General features: G+C 34.8%; 2 protein-coding genes and 1 pseudogene across 2 annotated transcripts; 1 reads left to right on the forward strand and 2 right to left on the reverse strand.

Moving 5' to 3' along the window:
- Nucleotides 1–1,579: 1,579 nt before the first annotated feature.
- LOC111991707 (uncharacterized) lies at nucleotides 1,580–3,122 on the reverse strand. The gene has a single exon (XM_024023500.2). The coding sequence runs from the start codon at nucleotides 2,696–2,698 to the stop codon at nucleotides 1,739–1,741; it is 960 nt and encodes a 319-aa protein (XP_023879268.2). The 5' UTR covers nucleotides 2,699–3,122; the 3' UTR covers nucleotides 1,580–1,738.
- Nucleotides 3,123–5,479: 2,357 nt separating this feature from the next.
- Nucleotides 5,480–6,567, reverse strand: LOC111994788 (histone H3.2-like; annotated as a pseudogene).
- Nucleotides 6,568–15,790: 9,223 nt separating this feature from the next.
- On the forward strand, nucleotides 15,791–23,360 carry LOC111991990 (ATP-dependent zinc metalloprotease FTSH 10, mitochondrial). The gene is given in 9 exon segments (XM_024023800.2): nucleotides 15,791–16,189; nucleotides 16,278–16,512; nucleotides 16,713–16,784; nucleotides 17,879–18,012; nucleotides 20,567–20,600; nucleotides 20,603–21,045; nucleotides 21,204–21,971; nucleotides 22,215–22,442; nucleotides 22,710–23,360. Coding segments are annotated over 9 exon segments (2,445 nt in total). The 5' UTR covers nucleotides 15,791–16,138; the 3' UTR covers nucleotides 23,190–23,360.
- Nucleotides 23,361–24,182: the final 822 nt, after the last annotated feature.

A 24,182-nucleotide genomic window follows, 5' to 3' on the forward strand; every position in this document is an offset into this window, starting at 1 on the left:
GCTTGAGTGAGAGTGAAGCGAAGTTTCTGCCTACTTCAATGTTTCATTTGAGCAAGTCCCAATTTTCGCTTGAGCGAAATTCTTTGGTCTTTAGATTTTCAATCAGCTCATTGATAGACTTCTAACATAATTCAAATACATCAATTCCAACCCTCTGACACTAGTTTTGTCATATGGACTTTGCCAACATCTAGAACCTAGCAGTCTTCTCTTTCAAAGTCATGAAAAGAACCGGAAAAAGAGGAAGCCTAACAAATGCATACTTGATCTTCCCTTAGGTCCCTGCAATGTCTTCCAGGTGAACCATATTGACATTCATGGGTCATATGATGAAAGTTTGCTGTGAATGACAACTTATTTTCTGTCATCTTCTCAGCCAGTGGAGCTAATTATGAGTTCTCACAAATGGATTCACTTCTGATGCCCTTATTTTTCATGCCACTCATTCATCAATATATAATCATTTTAGGTCCACTAATTTCATGGACATTAAATGACTCGACTAACCAGCATCTATAAACCAAACTTGCAGCTAGTTCTATGATCGTTGTATATGATACAGAGTCTGACAGGTAAATATAGACGGTACAATTCTAGAAGATCTATACTGCTTTGAAACTTTTATAAAAAACAACACTTTTCTAGATTGTGGATTTGGATTGAGGAATCTGGATTGTTGTTCTTAGGGTACTAGTGAACTATGGTAACTCCACTTAAATAAAATAAAAGGTGAATTATGTTAACTCTGTGACAATCAGACCACATGCTCATATAATTTTTCCACTTCAACTTCATTAAGGTTAATTCTATAGGTTATCTTATCCTTTTCTTTTTTATTGCTAAGTTACAAGCACCTAATGAGTCTTGAACCCACAAACTCACCCTCCACCTAGAACTTATAGAGGGAGGAGGAGCCAATTGAGCTACAGCTTATTAGCTTATCGTATCTTTGATCTTTGATGTCCCTTTAAGAATCAGCAATCAAATATGAAAAAAGAAATGGTCAAAGGTCAGTATTCTGTCTTTAGCATCCAATGATTTTCACTCTTCCGTGCATCAACTAGTCCTTTATGAAATTAATTTCCTGAGGCCCCACCAAGTATTGAGTACAAGCCCAATTCCACAGCCATAAACACAACCCAAGCTGGGTAGACCATGGTTAAGCTCACTCAATTTATGTCCAAAATTCTTGTTGGAGAGCAGTTAACACCTGTTTGACCTGTACCTCAATGGCGCCAATTGATCAAAACTTGTTTCTTAAGTGCGTCTCTCTTATATTACTTTAGCAGGCACACCAAAGCTTACACAACGCACTTATAGAGACTTCAGACATAAACGTAATTGCTAGCACATGGCCAAGTGAAACTGAAGAACTCAAAAGGCATAACAGAGAAGAACCATAGCCGTTTGCTTTCTGCAATCTTGCAGGTAAAGTAAGGTATATCAACAAATAAGGGCAACATTAAAAAATGATAAGCCTACCTCATAATCACAATCCAGCCAAGCTAGTACATTTCAAGGAACAAAAATTAATGCAACAAGAGAGATTGAAAAACTTGTAAATAATATAGAAACAGGCTTAACAAAAATGAATGAACAGTAATAAACATCCAACAGAAATGTGCATCTGTTATATAGAATCTGACATTTTCCATTTCCATTTCAAAACTCAAGTACTTGAATCCAACATATCAATCAGACAAAACGCAACATTAACAACAGCATTCCTGAGTATTAACTAATAAATAAAAGGAATGAACTTGTATCTAACTTTAGTTGCATACTCCATATACCTCTCTCCAAATGTCTCAACCATCAAAGCCTCCTCGAGTTTTGCCTTCTGCTCATAGTAAAACAAACAAACTGCTGCAACAAACAGCAAGCTCAAAGGTGCTCGAAGTGCAACACAGTAAGTGGCAAACAGTAGCATTGTAGACGCATATATTGGATGACGGACCCAACGATACGGCCCAAACTGCACCACAGCAGTTGGCACAACCACCTTTTCTGAATACTTTGCAAGATACAACGTTGAATTATACTGCATTAACATTGTCAATATTATCAAAATCCAAACCCCCACATTTGTCCACCCTCCAGGAATGCGGTGCAGCTCAGGCCCTTCAAATGCAGCCAACCAGTGCCCAACCATAACTCCAACACAAAACAAAAGGCGATACCACTTGGGCGGGTTCACATCCCACTTGGGATCATGTGGACGAGCATAGTAATCCCCATATAACCTTTTCCTTACACTAACATTGAAGAAAAAGAAATAATGGTATACAAAGAAGAACACAAATGGCCAACCTTCAAGATAGCCATTGAAATGAGCTGGTGGGACAAGAGTGAGCCAAGTAAACGTGGAAGTAACAATGGCAAGTTGCTCAAATACGTTTGCTTCACCAATTAAATGCTTACGAAAGCTATATAACCCGTAAATTGCAAGCGCTATCGCCACAAACCATGGCCAGAACAACCATGTCCAGCTGAAGTACATCCAGAAAAAGGGGTTGAAGAGCATATTTACAGTCCATTTTGTGGCTGCAATGGCAATGGATAAGACCCCAGACCACTTCACAACATCAATAGGAGTTAACTGAGAAAGGGTTTTCTTCAACGAATCAAGTGAGAGGTTTTTGAGGGTTTTAGCAATGGGTTCTGAGAATCCGAGCTGGTAGTGTTGGAATATGAGCATTTGAGAGGAGTTAACAAATGGGTCTTGTTCTTGTCGGTGAAATTGCTAATGGGCTTGCATTAAATTGCCAATGTGATGGGGTTTGATGGATTTAAGACTTTGGTGGCGCTGATAATTGGTGCTTGACAAGTGTTTGTTGAAAGGTCTGAAAGAGAGTTTGTTGTTTGTGAGCGTTATACCAAAAGGGAGGGTTTTTGAGTGGAGGACAATTGAGCTGGCTTCCATGGTTGATTGAGGCAAAACAGCAATGAATTTCTACGACAACTTAGCAAATAAGTTGAGCACTGAGCATTGCTTTGAGTAGAAAATGAAGCAAAGGAAAATGCGGAAGAGATTCATGTTCTTCCGTACCAGCCACTGTGTCGTCGACAATGTGGCTAAGGCTTCTTTTGTTTTGTTTTTGTTTTTGTTTTTTTTTTTTTTCTTTTTGTGGGTCTTGACTTTTGAGTTTTGATGACATTTTGGTTCGATGGGAGTTTGGGTTTTGATTATATGTGGGTTAATTGGGCCCAGCCCATCTTAGTAATGGCAAAAGTTTGGGTTATGATTGGTTAGAGAAGGGAGAAAAATAAGAGAGAAAATACGGGAGAAGAAAGTAAAAGAAGAGTAGGGAAATAAGCATATTTTTTTCTTGAGAAATGTTAAGGAATGTCTTAAGGCATTGATTTAGGAACTATTTGTAAAAATATTTTATAAAAAAATGATAAAATAATTAATTTTTTTAACAGTTTTTTATATTTCTTATAAAAGTGGTGTTAAAAACTTTTATAGTATGATTTATTAATAATTGTTCTAAGTACACCTGTTAATATGACCATTTTTTCTTTTATATATTTGGTGGCAAATGGCCATTATGTGGATCCCACCCTAAAAATTCACCATTTTTTCTTTTTCCTTCCAATTAAGAGGAATAAAACAAGAAGATGGGTCAAGAAGGGAAATAACTCTCACTTTTCCTCTTTTTTTTTTTCTTCCCTTAAATAGTGTTAAGCAAGAAGCTTCTCATACAAGAATAAAATTAAAATTCAATTTAATCCCCACATTATCAAAAGGGGTAATTACAGTAAATCTCCTTGTGGTTTGGCTCAAAATCACTTTGTCTATCAATGATTTCAAAAATGTCACTTTACCCACCTAAGATAAGCTCCGTTTGTCTTTTGTAACCCACATTTGTTAAAAACAAGAGTAAATATGTATTTTTGTTATTCGTTTATGTCTCTCTCCTCCCAAAACAATAAAACACATACAAAACAAGATCAACCCTTTGGCTAGTGAATAGGGATTGGCTTTAGTTTTGGACCACGAATAGGGGTTGGCCTAATATCACCCTTTAACAAGAGTAAATATGTATTTTTGTTATTCGTTTATGTCTCTCTCCTCCCAAAACAATAAAACACATACAAAACAAGATCAACCCTTTGGCTAGTGAATAGGGATTGGCTTTAGTTTTGGACCACGAATAGGGGTTGGCCTAATATCACCCTTTAGCTCTCCATTCACCATCAAAACCATTACCTTATTTTCCTTCTCTCATTTCTAATGAAGATCGACCCTCCTTTTTATAAACTGTGGGAGGTGATGGTTTATTGCAAATGTGGGATGCCTATTTATAACGTTTGCATTGCAAAATTAGGTACAATTAGGGGTGTGCATGAGTCGAGTTGAGGAGTTTCTTCATCCCAACCCATTATGGTGGGTTAAAAAAATCCAACCCAGCCCACAAGGATTGGGTTGAACCCATGGGTTGAACAATTTTTTTTTTTACTTATTATTATTATTATTATTATTATTATTATTATTATTATTATTAATAAATTGAGCAATAGAATAACACCACCACAAATAAGAGAAAATTTATAATCAAATAATCATAAGCGTAATATCAAATCAACACAAACTATGTGAGGAGAACTTAGGGTTTGGATTTTATTTAGAGCTTAGAATAGGAGTGGGAGTGGCGGCAAAGAAAGAGTAAAATGAGATAAGAAGGGTATTGAAATGAGGAGAGCTTTAGGGTTTGAGTTTTATTTAGGAAGATGGGGCAAAAATGTAAATAACAAAATTCTATACTATATTTTTAAATATATATTTTAATATTTAAGTATATTTAAAATATAGGTGGGTTGGATCAGGTTGGTGGATTTGTGAATCTTATGACCCAAACCCAACCCGACCCATTATAAAAAAATTTCACAACCCAACTCAACCCATCAACCCCTAAAAACCAACCTAACCTAGCGGGTTAGGTTGGATCGGGTCGGTTTTGGCAAATTGGTTACACGCCCTAGGTACAATGGTTCTTGGAATCTAGTGTTGCGCAAGTCTTGGCCATCTAGAGAGGCAAGTAATGGCTCCCTAAATTTTAGCTGTTGTTAGTACTAAAATCCTTTTTGACTATATATTGCTCAAGTTTAGTTTATTTTAGGTGTAAATACACTTTTGGTCCTTACATTTTACACTTTCCATTTTGGTCCTTACATTTTATTTTTACTACCTTTTTCCCCTAAATCAATTAATGCATGACATTTAATTCCTTACCGTTAGCCAACTAACGGGAAAAGCTAAGGTGGAAGATGGAACACCCTATTAGTTAACGTGACACTAATGTGGCACTGATGTGGCGATTAAATTTTTATAAAAAAGCCATGTCAGACAATTTAAACCAAAAAAGAAAATAAATTAAAAAACAATTTTTTTTTTTTTTACTTTCATTATTTTTTTGTGAGAACTAAAGTTGATCTTCATGTTCTTCCTAAATCCATGAAATAAACCAATCTCCAGCAGACCCCAAATCCAAATCTAGCAACCAAATCTACTCCATCAATTCCAGAAAAATAAGAAATAAATCCAAGAAACCAAACCAAACCATAAATAAATCGAAGAAATAAACTCATAAACTTAGTAACCAATTCAATCTCCAGCAAACCCATAAACCTAGAATTTTTCTCCAGAAACAAACACACAAAAAACCCCTCCCTTGATCCTCCTAGCGAGCTAAATATCCATGGGCATGATGGTGACTCTCTTAGCATGAATAGCGAAGAGATTGGTGTCCTCAAAGAGTCCTACAAGGTAAGCCTCAGTGGCCTCTTGTAGCGCAACCACGACAGAGCTCTGGAATTGAAGATCGGTCTTGAGATCCTGAGTTATTTCACGAACCAAGCGCTGGAATGGGAGCTTTTGGATTAGGAGCTTAGTACTCTTCTAGTACTTTCGGATCTCATCGAGAGCAACGGTCCCTAGCTTGAACTTATGGGGCTTCTTCAATCCTCTGGTGGCCGGAGCGAACTTCTGAGCAACCTTGGTGGCCAATTGCTTACTTGGTGCCTTGCCACCAGTGGATTTGCGAGCGGTTTGCTTGGTACGAGCCATTGGAGTTGGAGAATTAGGGTTAGGGTTTCAGAGATTGAAACTATGAATTGGATTTCGATTTGAAATTTTGAGAATGTGTGAGAGAAATGGGATTGGAGGGAGGGGATTTATACGAAGAGATTGAAATTTTGGGAGGGAGAGGAGGTCGATCGTGGACATTGATTTTCTAAGAATTTTGGGCGATTGTTGTGTATAGAGTAAGCAGGATGTGGCTTCTGAAGCATGAACTAGTTGGGTTAGATTTAGAATGTGGAGTTGTTTGTTTTTATGGGTTTTTTTGTGTGTTTGTTTCTAAAGAAAAATTATGGGTTTATGGGTTTGCTAGAGATTGAATTGGTTACTAGGTTTATGGGTTTATTTCTTCGATTTATTTATAGTTTGGTTTGGTTTCTTGGATTTATTTCTTATTTTTCTGGATTTGATGGAGTAGATTTGGTTGGTGGATTTGGATTTGGGGTTTGCTGGAGATTGGTTTATTTCATGGATTTAGGAAGAACATGAAGAACAACTTCAGTTCTTACGAAAAAATAATGAAAGTAAAAAAATAAAATAAAAATAAGTTTTGTTTTTTAATTTATTTTCTTTTTTGGTTTAAATTGTCTGACATGACTTTTTATTTAAAAAAAAAATGCTAATGTGACATATAAAAATGACAAATAATATTTTTTAATAATATTTTAATCATCACATCAGTGTCATATTAGCGCCACGTTAGCTAATAGGGTGTTCCGTCTACCACCTCAACTTTTCCCATTAGCTGGCCGATGGTAAGGACTTAAATGTCACGCGTTAATTGGTTTAGGGACTAAAAGTGGTAAAAGTAAAATGTAGGGACCAAAATGAAAAAAGTGCAAAATGCAGAAACTAAAAGTGCATTTATGCCTTCATTTTAATGTTATTGATGACCTTATTTTCTTTTATGTGTAAACACAACGAGTAAAATTTTTTAATCATTAAAAAATATATGCTAATAATTAATAAAAATGTCATAGTTGAAACAATATTATTTGAGTTACTTAGAATTATTTTTGTTTGTGAACTAGTAAAAAATTAGATTTACCAATCTTGTATTGTTAGACAAATTATATTTAAATTTTCTTTGAAACATATTAATTTTATTATCAAGAAATTACAAATATCAATTTGATATCTTAGAAATTTATTTATAAACTTACACAATCCAATATAAAATTGTTGGAGATGTTTTGCGACATGGGCCAAAAAATGCGAGAACGACCCAAATCTCCCCTTGGGTTCTTTAGAAATTATTTTTTGTGGAGTGTCAAGCCCAAAATTCCAAATTTAGTGAATAGAGGCTAATGGTGCTTTAACAAGAGAAAAATCAAAATGTCAATACAAAAATGCCGAAAAATGCATAGAAACACAACACAGGTCTGAAACTTCGACTCATAGTCAACAAGAAGAGTAACGAGGAAGAGAGAAAAGGTTTCTCTGTACCCATATTTCCACTCCCAAGCTTTGGAATTGTGAGGATGTTAGTTGGCTGAATGATCTTTTATTCTAAAGTTTCAGCTTTGTGGGAAAACGTGGTTCACTTTGTCTTAAGCTGGAGGGAGAGTTTTATAGCATCCTTTAGGTGTCCTTAATGACTGGTTTTTTAGACTAAAAGATGAGGCTATGGACCTCCAAGGTGCTAAGTTGATGCTTGGTTCATATTTGCTTTAGTTGGGTAAAACAATTAGCTTACTTTATGCATAATTTGGGAAAGATTTGACTAAGCCCCCATTGGCTCCTCATATTTAGTTGTTTTAGGCTCTTGGGAGGCTCACCTAAGTGAGGGCTAATAGCTGAAGTTGGCCAATGAGAGTCAACTATTTTTAAAGGAAAAAATGGGTTTGGGCAAAAACTTTAAGCCATAATCAGCCAATGCATAAAAGTTCTTTTGGGATGAAAATTTTAGATACAAAACCTCCTCTATGAGCCTGAGGTACTACCAGTGTCCCTTGCCAATTTGGTAGCATGCATGGGTTGGGCTCATGCAAAAGGTCTGACAGAAACCAATCCATGCCCTCCAAACCACACTTCCTTAATTTCCCATAATATGTCACATGAGTTTAGGTCATGCTTAAAAGAATAAAATATAATTTACTATATGAATTAGGCTCACAAGAAAGTTAGGCTTAGTTGAATCGGGCTTGTAGAAAATGTGTTGTGAAAATGAGTATCAACAAAAGTATATATATTATTTGCAAACACATTATTAATTTTTTTTTTCTTGGCCTATTTAATAATTGAGTCTAAACATTTGCTTGAGTTTAACTAGTTCGCTAAATAAACAAACATAATCAAGTTCTTTCTCAAGCTAAACTTGAGTTGTTCATAAACAACTAAGTTCATATACAACCTAGTCAAAATTCATATACACTACTAGAACACTCAAAACCCATAACTAACGCAAACCTACAAGTTACGTCTAACTTAGAGCATCTAGATTGGTACTGGAGCCAAATTTTTAGCTTTTTGGCACCACAAAAGCCAATTTATTTATTTTAACTTACCATTTCATAACACACCCAACATCAATGATTCTATTTTTTTAGCTACTTTATTTAAATATTTTTTTTTATTCTTCCTCATCTCTTTTTCTCTCTTCCTCTTTGTCTCTCTCTCTTCTCAGATACAAAGCCTCTACCACCACCACACCCTCTACCAACACCACACCAACCAGCCATACACATCTCTTGCCAGCCACCACCTACCACAACCTAACCACAAAACCCAGATCTGCCACCATCCACAACCACCAAATCTAAGAAACTCACCACCAAAATCCAAGAAACCCACCTCCAAAATCCAAGAAGTGAGAGAAAAAAAAGAAACTCACACACAAAATGAGCTGGTGAATCACTACCATAGCCAAGATCCACCAAACCCACAGAGATGGAGAGATAGAGAAACCTCGGAAATCCAAGAAGTGAGAGAAAAAAAAGAAAAGAAAAAAAAAAAAGAGCTGGTGAAGAAAGAAAAAGAAAAGAGCAAGGGGATGAACCAAAGCAAGAAAGAAAGAAAGAAAGAAAAAGGAAAAAGAGAAAGATAAACTGGAGAGAAAGAAAAAAGGAAAAGTGCAAGAAGAAGGAGAAAGAGGGAAAAGTAAGAGAGAGATAATAATAATGATTTTTTTTTTTTAGCCTTTGAGCTACATTGCACAGCCATCTTTGGTTGTGTACTGTAGTTGAGAAAGTATAATTTTTGGCTTTAGCTCTACCAATGGAGTCCCAATTTTGTAGTTAGTGGTGTTAAAAATAGCAATATAGCTTTTTAGCACTACCAATAATAATGCTCTTATATTCTATCCCATAAAAACCAACTCTAAAAGCCAGCATGGAACCAAGTGCAAGGCTCCCCTCCCTCCAATACCCCCATAAAAAAAGGAAAAAAAAAAATGTCAGATTCAATCTTTACCTATAAACTTTGTTAAAACTTAATAATAATAATAATAATAATAATCCTCAAATTATTCATATTTCTTACATAACCACCCATGGAGGTTACTCCTACAACCCAAAATGAATACAAAATGTTCAAGGGTCATGGCGGAACTTTGACTATCATATTTAATGCCATTAGGCCTATCTCATCTGTCTTATTAGGGCTATTATCCTACCACACATCTTTTTAGTTGGCTTGAGTGGACAATTAGCTGGCATGTCCACTGCTATATCCTAATTCAATTTCCCACAAAAAACCTCTCTATTTGCTCAATCAATAGTCAATACCCTTCACTCAACAAAACAAGGTATGCTTAACAATCTCTATACATTGTAACTCTTACATCTTTCATTTTCTCCCTGGACACTATGGGTGGTCTTGGTTGGTCTAATGTTTTCTTCTTTAGCAAGTGGTTGGGTCAATTAGAAGGTTTATCACAGTTTGGTCGGAGTAGAAGTCCTTATTATGATTCCATTATGTTGCCCCAAATTTTTACCCACCACACCACCTTAAATTTGTTAACTTTGTATATTTGATATTATTTTGAACTCCTTTACCTTGTCCTACCAGTGCATAAAGGGGATTCTCATTGCTTCAAAGTAGTAAGAAAGAAATCCATATAAACAAATCCTTTTCCCCCTTCAAGATCTCAAGTAGTGCACTTCGATGATGGCCAACCACTTCCAGTCACAATGTTGTTAACAACACTATTGTTGTCATTGTAGTACCCTGTAAGGGCCGCTAGAAAACTCATCCAAAAAAAGGGTTTGGTATATTATCAAACTCTCTTAATTCTTCTTTGTTAGAAGAAAAATAATAGAAATTGGCCGTTTGTGCTATTGGCTGAAGCTTAAGATATAGTGATCTTAGACCATTAGAGTCAATAGGTGAGCCTCATTTATCACATTATTAATGTCTTACGTGTCATAAGGCTAAAATGGTGGGAATAGGTTGTCAAATTTTCTTGAGTTTTGTTGGATTGTAATATTAATTAGTCTATATACCATGCTTAATCAGCTTAAGTTTTGCTTATCATAAACTTTTAGTTCTAGTCCAACCTAGACTTAAGGTTTTTAGCTTAAGTTAGATTCTTAGGGTCCGTTTGGGATTTTATAAAAGAATGAAATGGAATGGAATGTAAGTAACATTTTTTGGAAGTGACATTGGAGGGAATGGAATGAAATTATTTTATAATAACATTACTATTATATCCCTCATTTTAAAGAACATAAAAAATAATCAATGAGAACTTATAATTTCTTTGAAATATTTAGTATTTAGTGGATGATGTGAAACTAGTTAGCCATAATTGGGTTTGTGTTAGATTATTGAATTACAATATAGTTTTGTCAATGTGAATAGATTGCGTCACACTAATCAATAATTTAATAGATGAAAATAATGGCATGAAAACTTGACAATAGCACAATTTCTTTATTTCAATTTACAAATTTTTTTAGGGGCTGCTAGTTTTAGATTGGATCTTTTTTAACTAGTGGGCTTTACAATGGATTTGATAATTTAATGCATCTCCATCTCCCAATTTCTTATATTGAGCAACATCCCTCTAACACCAGTAGTGGTACAACTACTAACATATCAATTTTTTGATATAAAACTAAAATAATTCTAGTTTAAGGAAAAAGAAAATTTTATTGTAGCTAAAAAATAAGTTATGCATATTTCTATGTTGTAAAGCAATTCGCGTATTACATATTTATTCTCAACAAAATAAATATTGTCTAAAAATGCAAATAAATATCTTTCATAAAAATAAAAAAAAAAAAAAAAAAAAAAAAAACTCCTATAATGAGTCTTGCCAAAAAAAAAAAAAATAACATAATCCATTTCAAAACCAAGGTAAAATCCCACACTTTTTTAATTTTTAGGCCTAGACATCAGTGTTAATAGGACATATTTGCGCTCATGATTTGGGTAACTAAAGAACATCTCCTTAAGTTTCTCCAAAAAAAAAAAAAAAAAGAACATCTCCTTATATGTTGGATTTTCCATCAAAAATATGTAGGCCTCGGTCTTTGATATTGGATTCAAGTCAAATACGCCTAAAGCTGCGTGAACTTTTGCTCTATATGACTTTGAAGAGCACTTTTCCATAACCTTAGTCACCCTATCAATTGCCATTGATACATTATCAAATGATTGAGAAATTATATTCCCGAGTTCATCATCTTCTGCCAGTCATCTTTTCTTGCTTTTAGAAGACATTGCATCTTGTGATGACACTCGAGAACGTGCAACATTAATTTCTGGTGATCTCTGATCATCTTCCACTTCAAAGTTCTCCAAAGAAACTTCATTTTGAGATATCAAATTATCAATCTCATCAATAGTGGTCGATGCAGCATACCTAGCACGTTTTTCCTTTGCAATTTCAGCATGATCACCTTTTGTTCTATATTTAGCCCAAAGTTGTGCCATCTTAGAGTAGTTGGACAAAGGTGTTGTCATCCACTTCTTGGCCGTAGGTTTAGACTGTCACAAACCAAGAAAAATGGTTAAACAACATATATAATTATGTAATACAAAATTAAACTTACAAAAAATGGTAATTTACCGCTATGAGTGGCTCCCAAACTTCTGGTTTAGTTGTTCATATATTTAAAGAATATTCCATCCAAAACCACTCAATCCATCTTTCAATATGTCATAGCATTCATGAAAATTCTTCTTCAGCATCTTTTGTCGATTTTTCACCTTATCCTTGTTAATCTCCATGTGAAAATTTTCAACCAACTCTTTCACTATGTCATCATATGCCTTAGAGGTAAAAATTCCATTAACTCTACCACCTATAATCACTTGATGTAAAAAAGCATCCACTAAAGCATCATCCATAACATTACTCTATTGTACTTCTTTGCTTGGATCTCTACCATTTTTCTTTGATATCTTACCCATGCTATAATTAATAAGACAAAAAACACATATAAAATATTGTATAAATATTAATATTAATTATCAAAAGATAGAGAGCAATATCAAAATGAAAAGAGAAATTTGCATAACATTTAGGTCTAAGTAATTGAAACATAATATAGTCTTAAACGACATGACAACAATAAACACAAAAGCTATCACATTTGGACATAGTTTTGCCACATGGCTAATGCTATAGAATCTCTTATAATATCTCCTTGCCTAGCATCCTTATCATCTTCTCTTGGAGTAGGGGCCGCACGTTCACGATGAGAATGTAAAACTTCTTCATTAACTTCAGCAATAAGACTTTCATCAGGATTGACACCCATTAAATAATTATGAAGTATGCAACATGCTAAAATGATTTCATTTTATGTGTCAATACAATAACTAGGCTTTGTAGTATTTGCTATGATAGGAAATCTCTTTTTAAGTACACTAAATGCTTTTTCAATAGCATTGCGCAATGATGCATGTTGCAAATTAAACAATTCTTTAGCATTTTCAGGGGGACGAATAGAGTACTCTTTTAAATGATAACGCACTCCCTTATAAGGTGCAATTAGACGACTTCTATTCATATATCTTGTATCAACAAGATAATGTTTACCTAATAAATAATAACAATTGTTAATTATATACTAGACATTTTTTTTAATTATAAAGAATACATCTTAATACGTATTTGAATTCAATTTACCTTGTGAGATTTTCAAATTATCATTTCTAGTTAAAAGCACTCTTTATTATTCTCGAATTTGAAGTAGTTACTTCCCAACCTGATAATATGTACGTGAATTTCAAATCAAATAAGCATGCCACAAACACATTTTGTGTTGGGTAACCCTTCCTACCTCGATATCTTGGTGCATCCTCATTAGATACTTTGACACGAATATGTGTTCCATCAAGTGCCCCAATACAATCCTGAAACTAAAAATATCTCTCAAAGACATTTACCTTAAAATATACTTATACTAAACTACTATCAAATATATAATATATACATGATATATTTACCTTAAAATATGGATTGAACCTACTACTCTATAATATTTCAACTCACACTTGGGTTCCATCAGGTTGTCGAAGGAACTGATCCTCTAACATAATTATTGATCTTAACACATTATGAAAATGGCGACTAATGGTCTCACCGGAACGACAAAAAAAGGACATTGTATGGATCTTCACATTATTTGATAGAGTGTGAAGAAACTTGGCAACTTGCTCTTCAACTGTGGCACGTTGTGTGTCTTAAAGATCACCATCTCTTCGCAAAATGGCACACAAATCTTGAAAAGCATGTGGACCTATGCGTATTACATCATAGCATTTTTCACTAGATCTAAGTCGCCGCATTATTTCATCACGAACTAATTGTCTTTCTATGGTTGATTGTGTAGGAATGTGGGGAACAAGTCTTTTCAAACGTTGCTTTCGATGAATAATGTAGCATAAATAACGGCATGAAACATGAACTAAGGCTAGTTTCCTCATATATTCCAAAAAAATTATGGTCTTCAGTACCTCATCATACAAATTCATCTAAGTAAAAAAAAAATAGTTACGTTATTAGTCGAAGTCCTAGTTAAAGAAATTATAGGCACATGTTCTATTCATTATAAAATTTGGACACTTCACAATCTGCTTTTGATAGCTTTTAAACTGTAAATTAAATATTTTTTATATGTTAACATATAATTAAATATATGAACAAGAAACAGTATAAGACTTGAATACATTGAAATGAATATATTTTAAATATATTCATTTTAAATGAAACAAAGCCAAAGGACACCATTCAAGTAGCACTCACAATACTGAAATTTGTTTTTCCATTTCAAAATCTGTCCATTATGTCAATTTCATGGTTCAAAATCTTATTTTCAGAATTTAATAGCATATAGATTGCCACATCCTATTCCTCATATCATATCAAAAACAGTAATATCCTACTTTTCATTAAAAAAAAAAAAAACATTGGTGATGACATTGTATGATGAATAACCAATATAATTATGAAATTATCCATAAGAACAAAATTTTGCTTCAATTTGGTGTAATTTTTGTAACCTACAACACCACGTTTTATACCACAGAAAGTGATATACTATATTTTGCTACACATTTCACACAGAAGTTCAGGAAGTGATTAATTAGCAAAACAACTATCATTTTATGACAAAACATTATTCAAAGAAAGATTTAAGCAAACCAAAGAATCTAGTTGTATAGCAACGACTATCATTTATATGTCACTCTTTCATCTATGGACCCCATAACTATTATTTATAAGACTTAAGGGACAAAGAAAAAGAAAGACTTACTTGTGAGCAGTAACCAAAACTTGCAGTAGTCAAAGAATAATGTGTAGCTATGTTGATGAACAGTAGTAGCTTCAATGGTGTCTCATGAAAATCCCACGAACAGTAGTAGCTTCACTTTGTAGCAAACAGGCAATAATGTGTAGCTATATGTGTGTGTGTGTGTGTGTGTGTTTATTTATTTAAATTTTTACAGCTGATTGAGAAAAGAATGGCTGATATTAAAGGGATATTTTAGGGGTTTTAACAAAAATTTCATTAAACCTAAATCTATTCCCTCCCATTGCTTCCAATTTTGAGGGGAACAAAAATTTGAGGTTTTGAGGGAAAAAGGGAAGAATGAGCGTTCCCTCGTAATCATTCTATTCTCTCTCACTTAAACTCCCAAATAAGAGAATGGACATTCCATTTCTTTCGTTAAAACTCCCAAATAGGAGGAGAGAAAAATATTCTTTTTATTCCATTCCATTCTCTCATTCCAGACAAAGCCTTAGGTTATTTGTCTTATGATTGTTGGGTTGCTACTCTTATGTTTAAAATATTCCGTTTCTCTAATAAAACTAAACCTAGTTCAAAGTGTTGCATTCCAAAAAACAAAAAAAAAATTATCTCTGGGCCAAGTGCCTTTTAGATTTGTAGTTCAAACCCTTCATTTTCAATAGTTGTAACAATTCAATTGGGAAAAAAAAATCATTTTTCTCAAAATAGAAAAACAATTGTCACGAGACCCATTTGGAGGCCACGTTTATGATGATGACAAAATTGATGCTAATCCACTACATTTTAATATACTACTAATTTTAAAATGAATGAAGCATGTGCCTTCCAAGTAAAAAAAAAAAGGTAGATTAAATTGCAAAAATCCTCATTTTCAAAGCATTGAATTCTTTTAATTAGTTGTTTGGGTTATAAATACAAAATGTAAATATCCACCTGGAAGGCAGAAAGGTTGAGAATGAATGAATCAATCTGTGGGCGTATATTGTGTCTTGTTTGCCAAGTTATCAACCTACCCCAAAAAAGAAAAAAGAAAAAAATCGTGGCCGCTGACCCCAACGCACAAAACGAAAGTACAACGTTATGCCCCAACCTCAACGCGACCCCAATGTCTCGCATCCAAACACAAACACAAACACAAACACACCACCACGTATACTATAATCAGCTCCAAACCCATAAACACTGCTCTTCCTTAAAAACCCATTCTCCTTTATTATTACGATGACTTCCTTCTGTCTCTCCCACAATTAAACCCTCCTTCCTACTCTAGTTGTTTTACAACGTTATAATACTGAGATTGTTTGTTGTTGCTTAGATCTGTTCCAATTTTGAGTTCACTTCTTCCAAAACTATGAGCTTCTCTAGACTTGGTCGTTCCTTGGCACGATCTTCTCGCTCCAGAGTATGCTTTCTCTCTCTCTCTCTCTCTCTCTTGCTTTTTGTTTGGTTTGTTTATTTTGATTATTTATTTATTTTTTTGGTGGCGGTAGAATTTGTTGTGTGGTGGTAATGGAGGGAGATCGGCGATCGTGAACGAAGCGCTTTTGGGAGTGCCACGTGTCAATGACCCGGTGGATTTGGGGTTAGGGTTTTTGAGGCGGTACTTAGCTACACTTGGAGCTCACAAACGCTTCGTTTCCAAGGCTTATTTGTCTGATTTGAACCATGTTCTTGCTAACCCTAGATTACGTCGGTTTTTCTCCAGTGAAGCCCCAAAGAAAAAGAGTAACTACTTTTTTAATATATATTTTTTTTGCTGGGTTTCTCTTTGGATTTAATGGGGTTTTATTATTAGTAAAAAAGAGCCTAAATTTAATGAGCAATAGTTGTTTCTAGAAGTAATTTTGGAAATGGAAAAATGGTGATTGGATTGGGTTGTGGGTGTTAAGAAGATTGAGTTTTGTGTTGGGTCTTTCATTTTGCAGATTATGAGAACTTTTATCCCAAGGAAAAGAAGGAAATTCCAAAAGGAAACGGGCGGAAATCAGAGTCCAAAGGTGAACACTTTTTACTCTTTTCAGTTGCAATAACGGTTGTTATTTATGCAAATTTTGAATGTGATCATTGGTTTTGGGAATTTTGAGATTGTCATTGCTGATTGTTTGGAAAGAAATGATGGTTTTAGAAATGGGAGACCAAGTAGGATGTCAATTTTTTAATTGTTAAGATGCTTTTTTTTAGTGTTTCTCTGTGTTTTGGGGTGCTGACAGGTAAGAAATTTTCCAAGGCTGTAATCATTGTTATATGCGCGCGTGCGCGTGTGTCTTGTTTAGCATTGAGGTGCTGTAAGGGAGAATGTGAATGCTACTTATCAAAAAAAGGGAGAAAGTGAATGCTGAAGGTAATATGTCAATTGTGATTTGCAGCAATAAGTGGAGCTTTAGATGTCATTAGTGGTTTCATTGGTTTGCTTTTAGGGAGCATTTACATTTTATGGTGGATGCTGCGATTCTCTAGGTAGTTTCAATAATCTCTCATCTTACCTTTGGAAAATAGATGCCTCTAGTTTAGATGGCAGGTAGTACCACTTGTAGGGCAGGTCCTGTTTTTGAATCTATAGGAAATGGTTAGCTTGTTCTGTACTTTAAGCTGCTATGGGGAAAAAGGTTTGGTTGGGGTGCACTGGGCTTGTATTTTTTGTTACCCCCCCCCCCCCCCCCCCCCCCCCCCCATCTCTCTCTCCCACACACAAAAAAAAAAAAGAAGAGAGAAAAACATGAGGAATCTGTGGAAAAAACTCATCACTCCTCAAGTTTTATGCATAGCGCAAGTAAATACTTGAAGTGGAGAAATGAAGCTATCTTACTGCAAACATGGAGGAGGTGGGGTAGCTAAGTGATACATATCTTCCATTCCCAAATTTACACTCCCTCCCTCTCCCATAAATTCATTAAAAAATTTGTTGCGAAACAATCAACATGGTATTTCCAGCACGAACTTTCCTACTGGCCTATACTCTTCTTGAAAATATTAAACTTTATTCTCTCTAGGTCTCCATTGTTCATGTTTCTGCTTTCTGTTGCATTCCATGTTGAGTATGAGATATAGATCTTTCACAATTCTAATAACTTGATTATTCTTCTAACTTCAGATGACTCAAACACCGATGATCATGGGAATTTTCAAGAAACTTTCATGAGGCAATTTCAGAATTTTATCACTCCTTTACTAGTGATTGGGCTAGTTCTTTCTTCCTTTTCATTTGGTCCTCGTGAACAGCAACAGGTAAATGCTTTAATAACTTCAGTAGAATGCCATAAGCTTCTTGTTTTTTCAGTATTAATTTTCTTTATATAATTTTTTATTACATTTTTAATCATCATAAACAATGCATAAGGTCCAACTATAGCCTGTTTTCTTTATTTTGTCACATAGAGGAACAAAAGTAACAATTGTAGAAATGAAATTTTGCATCATAACCTCTTCTTTTTTTATATTAATCTCTTTACCTTTACTTGGTACGCAATCTGTCTCTGCGTGTCTCTCTCTTTAATTTGGTCCATTATCCCCAAAAAAAAAAAAATTTTGTTTTGCCTTTTAGCTGAGAACTGGTCATATAAATTATTTATGAGAATAAGGCTCACAGTCTACATTGATTCCCTGAGACACTGTTCCTCATTAAGCCCAAGTTTATCATAAAGCTTAAATAAATAATGGTTAGTTTTCAGTCAGCTCAGATGATTAGTCCCTGCAAAGTGCAAAGTAGAAATTTATAATTTTCTGCAATTTGTATTTATCAAAAAAATAAATTAATTTCCTGGAACTTGCCCCTGGAAATATAATCAATTGAAATGTAGCCTTGGATTTTCTGATTTGGTGAATCTGTATATTTGCAATGAAGAACATATTGTAAACTTGTTTGCTTATCTATTATATTTTGACAAATTATTTGTCAGGAGCCTTGTACCTCAATTTGCACCACCTAGTGTTTCCCATGAAGACATCCAGAACCCCACCCTCAATTATTAATGTATAAAAAAATGTTTAGACAAATTAAGGTTTTTAAATAAAACAAATTTTAACCCAAGTGACTCTGACCAGAGCTTATTCTAGAGAAAATGTTCTCTTGACCTAGATTCCTTCTTACCATCGGCTGATGCTCCATCATATTAAGTGCTTTCTTGCCTAGTGTTGGTAAAAGTGTCAAGCACACTTAAGTGCACAGACCTCTGAAAGCCTAGGTGCAAAGCACAAGTGCACACCTGTTTGATGTAAAGTGCACATTTTTCAAATATAATATATAATGACCTCTAAAAAAAGCTTCATAGCATATAATCAAAAAGTTAGTAATTAAAAATAATATTACTTTTTAGTAAATATATATATATATATATATTTTATGGCAAAGAGACTACTCCATGTACAAGGGACACAGAGAAGTATAAAGAATTACAAAAGAACAAAATTATGTATAGAGAGACACAACAACTTTGTGAATTCTAGAGTGGAGATTCTATTAGTGATGCCCTATGCTTGAGGCCAATCAAATAAACCGCTAAACATAGCTAACAATTGAGTCCATGTACTTTCTGCATCCTCATATGTATGGTGAGTTCATTCCTGCCAAATTGTCTGTGTCAAACATAACGGAACTAATGTTTGAAGAATGTTTACTGATCCAATTCCTTCATCCAAAGAAGTGGTCAATAACCTTCAGGTAACACCCACTGAATCCCAAAAGATCTAAAGGTAAAACTCCACAAATCGAACGCAGCAGTGCAATGTAATAATAGATGATCCATCATCTCCACGCTACATCTACACATACAACACCATCCTACTAGGGTATAACCATACTTGATGAGATTTGATTTTCCCCCATGTTGTAGTCCATTTAGCCTATTAACTAAATAAATAGTGCAATTGCACTCAATTTGTAAGTTCAAATTTTACATAAGTTACTTATTTCAACTCCTTTGAAATATTATATAGTAAAATTTAAAAGAATTATCAATGGAAAATATGATAATAATCTAGTCAGAAAATTTAAACATTTTATAAAATCCCTTGTGCTTATAAAAATATATGATGGTGATAGTTATGATCAATGAAGTATATGGTTCAAAATATATCCGAAAGGCAAAAAGTAAAAACCAAAAAGCACAAAATGCGCAACAACTTAAGAATAGTGTTTTTTTTTTTTTTTTTTTTTTTTTTTTTTAATAGCAAATAGCTTGTTCTTGTCCTCTGGTATGTAGACATTTTTTTCGGTGTAATGCAACTCTTTCAAAATAGTGTTTTTATAATAAATTAATGTTCCATGTCAGTTCCTTCAACATCGAGCAATTAATTTTAATGATATTTATTATTTTGCAAAAAAAAAAAAAAAAAAAGAAGGCCCCTAGGTGTGCTCCTTAAAAAAAAAAAAAATGCTAAAAAAGTATGCATAGTCGTGTTTCATTAAATGAGCTTTGCTTGACCAAGCAGTGTTGAAACCTCAAAGCTTTGAAATTTGCTTTTAACAAAACTGTTCTTGCTTTTGTTGGGCGACTTCCATTGTTAGTGGTTATATTTGCTTGAATAACATTTTTTTGCGGACATGTCTTGAAGTATATGGGTTACAATTTTTGCCATCTAGTTTGCATCTCTCTGGGTGATTGCCTATTTTGAGGCATTTCAACCTGTAATGTCGTGTTTGGATGATCACATAATGGTTGTAATTGGTGAATGTTATTACTTTTAAACTGCTACATTTTTCCCAACCCATTTGTTTTCAATTGGAAAATGTTTTGTTTTGTAAGTTTTTTTATGCACATTCTTCAATTCCATATTTTTGCAGATTAGTTTTCAAGAGTTCAAAAACAAGCTTCTGGAACCGGTTTGGTGGACCATATAGTTATTACTAATAAATCAGTTGCCAAGGTTTATGTGAGGAGCTCGCCACAAAATCAAACAAGTGATGATGTTGTGCAGGGACCTGTTAGTGGCTCCCCAGCAAAAGGAAATGGGGGCCAGTATAAATACTATTTTAACATTGGAAGTGTTGAATCTTTTGAGGAGAAGCTAGAGGAAGCCCAGGAAGCATTAGGGATAGATTCTCATGATTTTGTTCCTGTAACATATGTCTCCGAAATGGTTTGGTACCAAGAATTAATGAGATTTGCACCAACTCTCTTGATTTTGGGATCCCTACTGTATATGGGGCGGAGAATGCAAGGTGGGCTTGGTGTTGGTGGTGGTGGTGGAAAGGGTGCCCGTGGAATTTTCAACATAGGAAAAGCCCATGTTACAAAAGTAGATAAAAATGCCAAGAATAAGGTTAGCTTTCTCTTTCCATAAGTGGATTTTTTTTGTTGCATCCAATTTTTCATATTATTTTACCCACCCTTAGCAATAACTATAACACTGTTTTTATTCACTATGTTGCAAGAAAGGTACTCAAGAGTCCCTTTTTTTTTTTGGCTGTGTTGGTCCAGGTCTATTTTAAAGATGTTGCTGGCTGTGATGAGGCAAAGCAAGAGATCATGGAATTTGTGCACTTCCTAAAGAACCCAAAGAAATATGAGGATTTGGGAGCAAAAATTCCAAAAGGTGCTCTCTTGGTAGGTCCCCCAGGTACAGGAAAGACTCTTCTAGCAAAAGCGACTGCAGGGGAATCTGGTGTGCCTTTTCTCTCCATTTCTGGTTCAGATTTCATGGAGATGTTTGTCGGTGTTGGACCGTCCAGGGTGAGAAACTTGTTTCAAGAAGCAAGGCAGTGTGCTCCCAGTATAGTTTTTATTGATGAGATTGATGCAATTGGTCGAGCAAGGGGGCGTGGGGGCTTCTCAGGTTCTAATGATGAGCGTGAAAGTACTCTAAATCAGCTGCTGGTAGAAATGGATGGCTTTGGAACCACTTCTGGTGTTGTTGTGCTTGCTGGCACTAATAGACCTGATATTTTAGACAAAGCTCTGTTGAGGCCTGGCCGATTTGATCGTCAAATTTCCATTGATAAACCTGACATTAAAGGTCGTGACCAGATATTTAAGATCTACTTGAAAAGGATTAAACTTGATCATGAGCCATCATATTTCTCTCAAAGGCTTGCAGCTCTGACTCCTGGATTTGCTGGAGCAGACATTGCAAATGTCTGTAACGAAGCTGCTCTAATTGCTGCTAGGGGTGAGGGAACACAGGTCACAATGAAACATTTTGAGGCAGCTATAGATAGGATCATTGGTGGTCTGGAGAAGAAGAACAAGGTAACTGATTTCCAGCCACTTTTTATGTTATATGATGTTGTGACTTCTCAAAATTTAACTTTTGTGTGCATGCTCTTTCTGGGAGCAGCTTCCTTTGGGTAGTTCCACATATTTTAAAACTTCCAGAGCACTGGAAAGGATTCTTGATCCATAGGAAAATTTGATATTTTTTAGAGTTTCAATCTGACCATTTCTTCCTATTGATCAGCATCAGTATTTCTGACATCCCTGTTTGTCAAGCAGGTGATAAGCAAGCTGGAGCGACGCACTGTTGCCTACCATGAATCAGGTCATGCTGTTTCTGGCTGGTTCTTAGAACATGCAGAACCCTTGTTGAAAGTTACAATTGTTCCTCGTGGTACAGCAGCTCTTGGATTTGCCCAATATGTTCCTAATGAAAATCTTCTCATGACTAAGGAGCAGCTTTTCGATATGACATGCATGACCCTTGGTGGTCGGGCTGCTGAACAGGTAACGATGTAGTTTCCTTACTCTTGTGGTTGTGTCATTTTCAACCATAATGCAATGATGTTCATAGTTCACTTCATATCTCATGTTGCACATACTGGCCCACCTTCCCCAACCAAAAAGAAATTTGGAAAAGATGAAATAGAAACCAGTGATGATATGGGCCTAGTATTTAGATCCAGGGGTCAAATATTCCCTCCCCCTTTTTTTATTTTTTATTTTAAATTCAACTATGATGGTAGTGAAGTGGATTTATTCTTTTGAATGCAGGTGCTGTTGGGGAAGATCTCAACAGGAGCCCAAAATGACTTGGAAAAGGTGACAAAGATGACCTATGCTCAAGTAGCAGTGTATGGTTTTAGTGACAAGGTGGGCCTCCTCTCTTTTCCTCCAAGGGATGATGCATTTGAGATGACCAAGCCCTACAGCAGCAAGACTGCGGCAATTATTGACAATGAAGTGCGAGATTGGGTGGGCAAGGCATATGAACGCACAATCCAACTTATAGAGGAACACAAAGAACAGGTGGCTGAAATCGCTGAGCTGTTGCTTGAAAAGGAAGTTCTTCACCCAGAGGACTTGCTTCGAGTTTTGGGTGAACGACCTTTCAAGTCAAGTGAGATTACAAACTATGATAGATTTAAGCTAGGTTTTCAAGAGGAAGATCAGAAGACTGTAGAGACCCCTGCTAGTGCGTCTGAGGAGGAGGATGGGTCTTCACCCCTAGAGCCTCAAGTCGTTCCCACTTGATTACTAGGGACGTTCGTTTATAATTGTAAATGAATTGTTTTTCATTTTCTTAATGTGGACAAAATATGTATAATTGATTATAGTGTCATCTTTGCTTCAAAAGGTGACTTCGGAATAGATATTTCTTGTAATTTGTCAGCTGCTAATGCTATACCAAAATTCTCTTTTTTATGTTCCCTTCTGGTCGTTTGAATTTTGAAGCTTTGCATTAATCACAAATATATACATTCTTGGACCACTTACAATTATGATTTTCATGAATAGTTTTGTTTGTCACTTCAACAGCTAACCATGTTGAGCAGCTGGTGTTCTGTGTTGTATCTAAGAACTTTAAAGCCGGTTTTGGTAATAAAGAGAGTAAAAGAATAAGAAAATAAAAAGCGAAATCTTTGGTTAATTATAGTTTTCTCACAAAATAGATATAAATTTATGTTAATTTTGATTTGTTAAAGCTGTGCATGCTACATTAGATAATCTATTTTATGGGTAGAATTGCATGGCAGCTTGATTTTGCCTTGTGAAGGCTTTGATTATATTGGATTGTTTTGACTTTGACACTAATATCTTGAATGAATGACAAAATACTGATAATTAATGTTTATTTAAATATTGATAAAATTATAAAAATATTGATAGAACCATGACCAATCTAAATATGTTTCGTGTACATATTATACGACATATGTAGAAAACTATTTGGTCATTAATTTAGGCACTCAAAAGATTCTACTAATTCTCAGTAGTCATCATATGGTATATTATATGCTGGACAATAATTACTTACTCATACCAGAACAGAGCACTCTGCAAGTGAATTTAGGCACTCAAAAGATTCTACTAATTCTCAGTAGTCATCATATGGTATATTATATGCTGGACAATAATTACTTACTCATACCAGAACAGAGCACTCTGCAAGTGAACTGGGGCTTATCTCTCAATGTAATGTCTAAAAATCTATCTTAAATTTGTTGTATCTTTCTTGTTTATTTG

This window comes from Quercus suber, unplaced genomic scaffold (assembly GCF_002906115.3).
Source record: "Quercus suber isolate HL8 unplaced genomic scaffold, Cork oak 2.0 scaffold_760, whole genome shotgun sequence".
Lineage (NCBI taxonomy): Eukaryota > Viridiplantae > Streptophyta > Magnoliopsida > Fagales > Fagaceae > Quercus > Quercus suber.

Bases quoted from the DNA above. Each gene is read 5' to 3' on its own strand.
- LOC111991707 (XM_024023500.2), bottom strand. From the start codon at position 2,698: ATGCTCATATTCCAACACTACCAGCTCGGATTCTCAGAACCCATTGCT.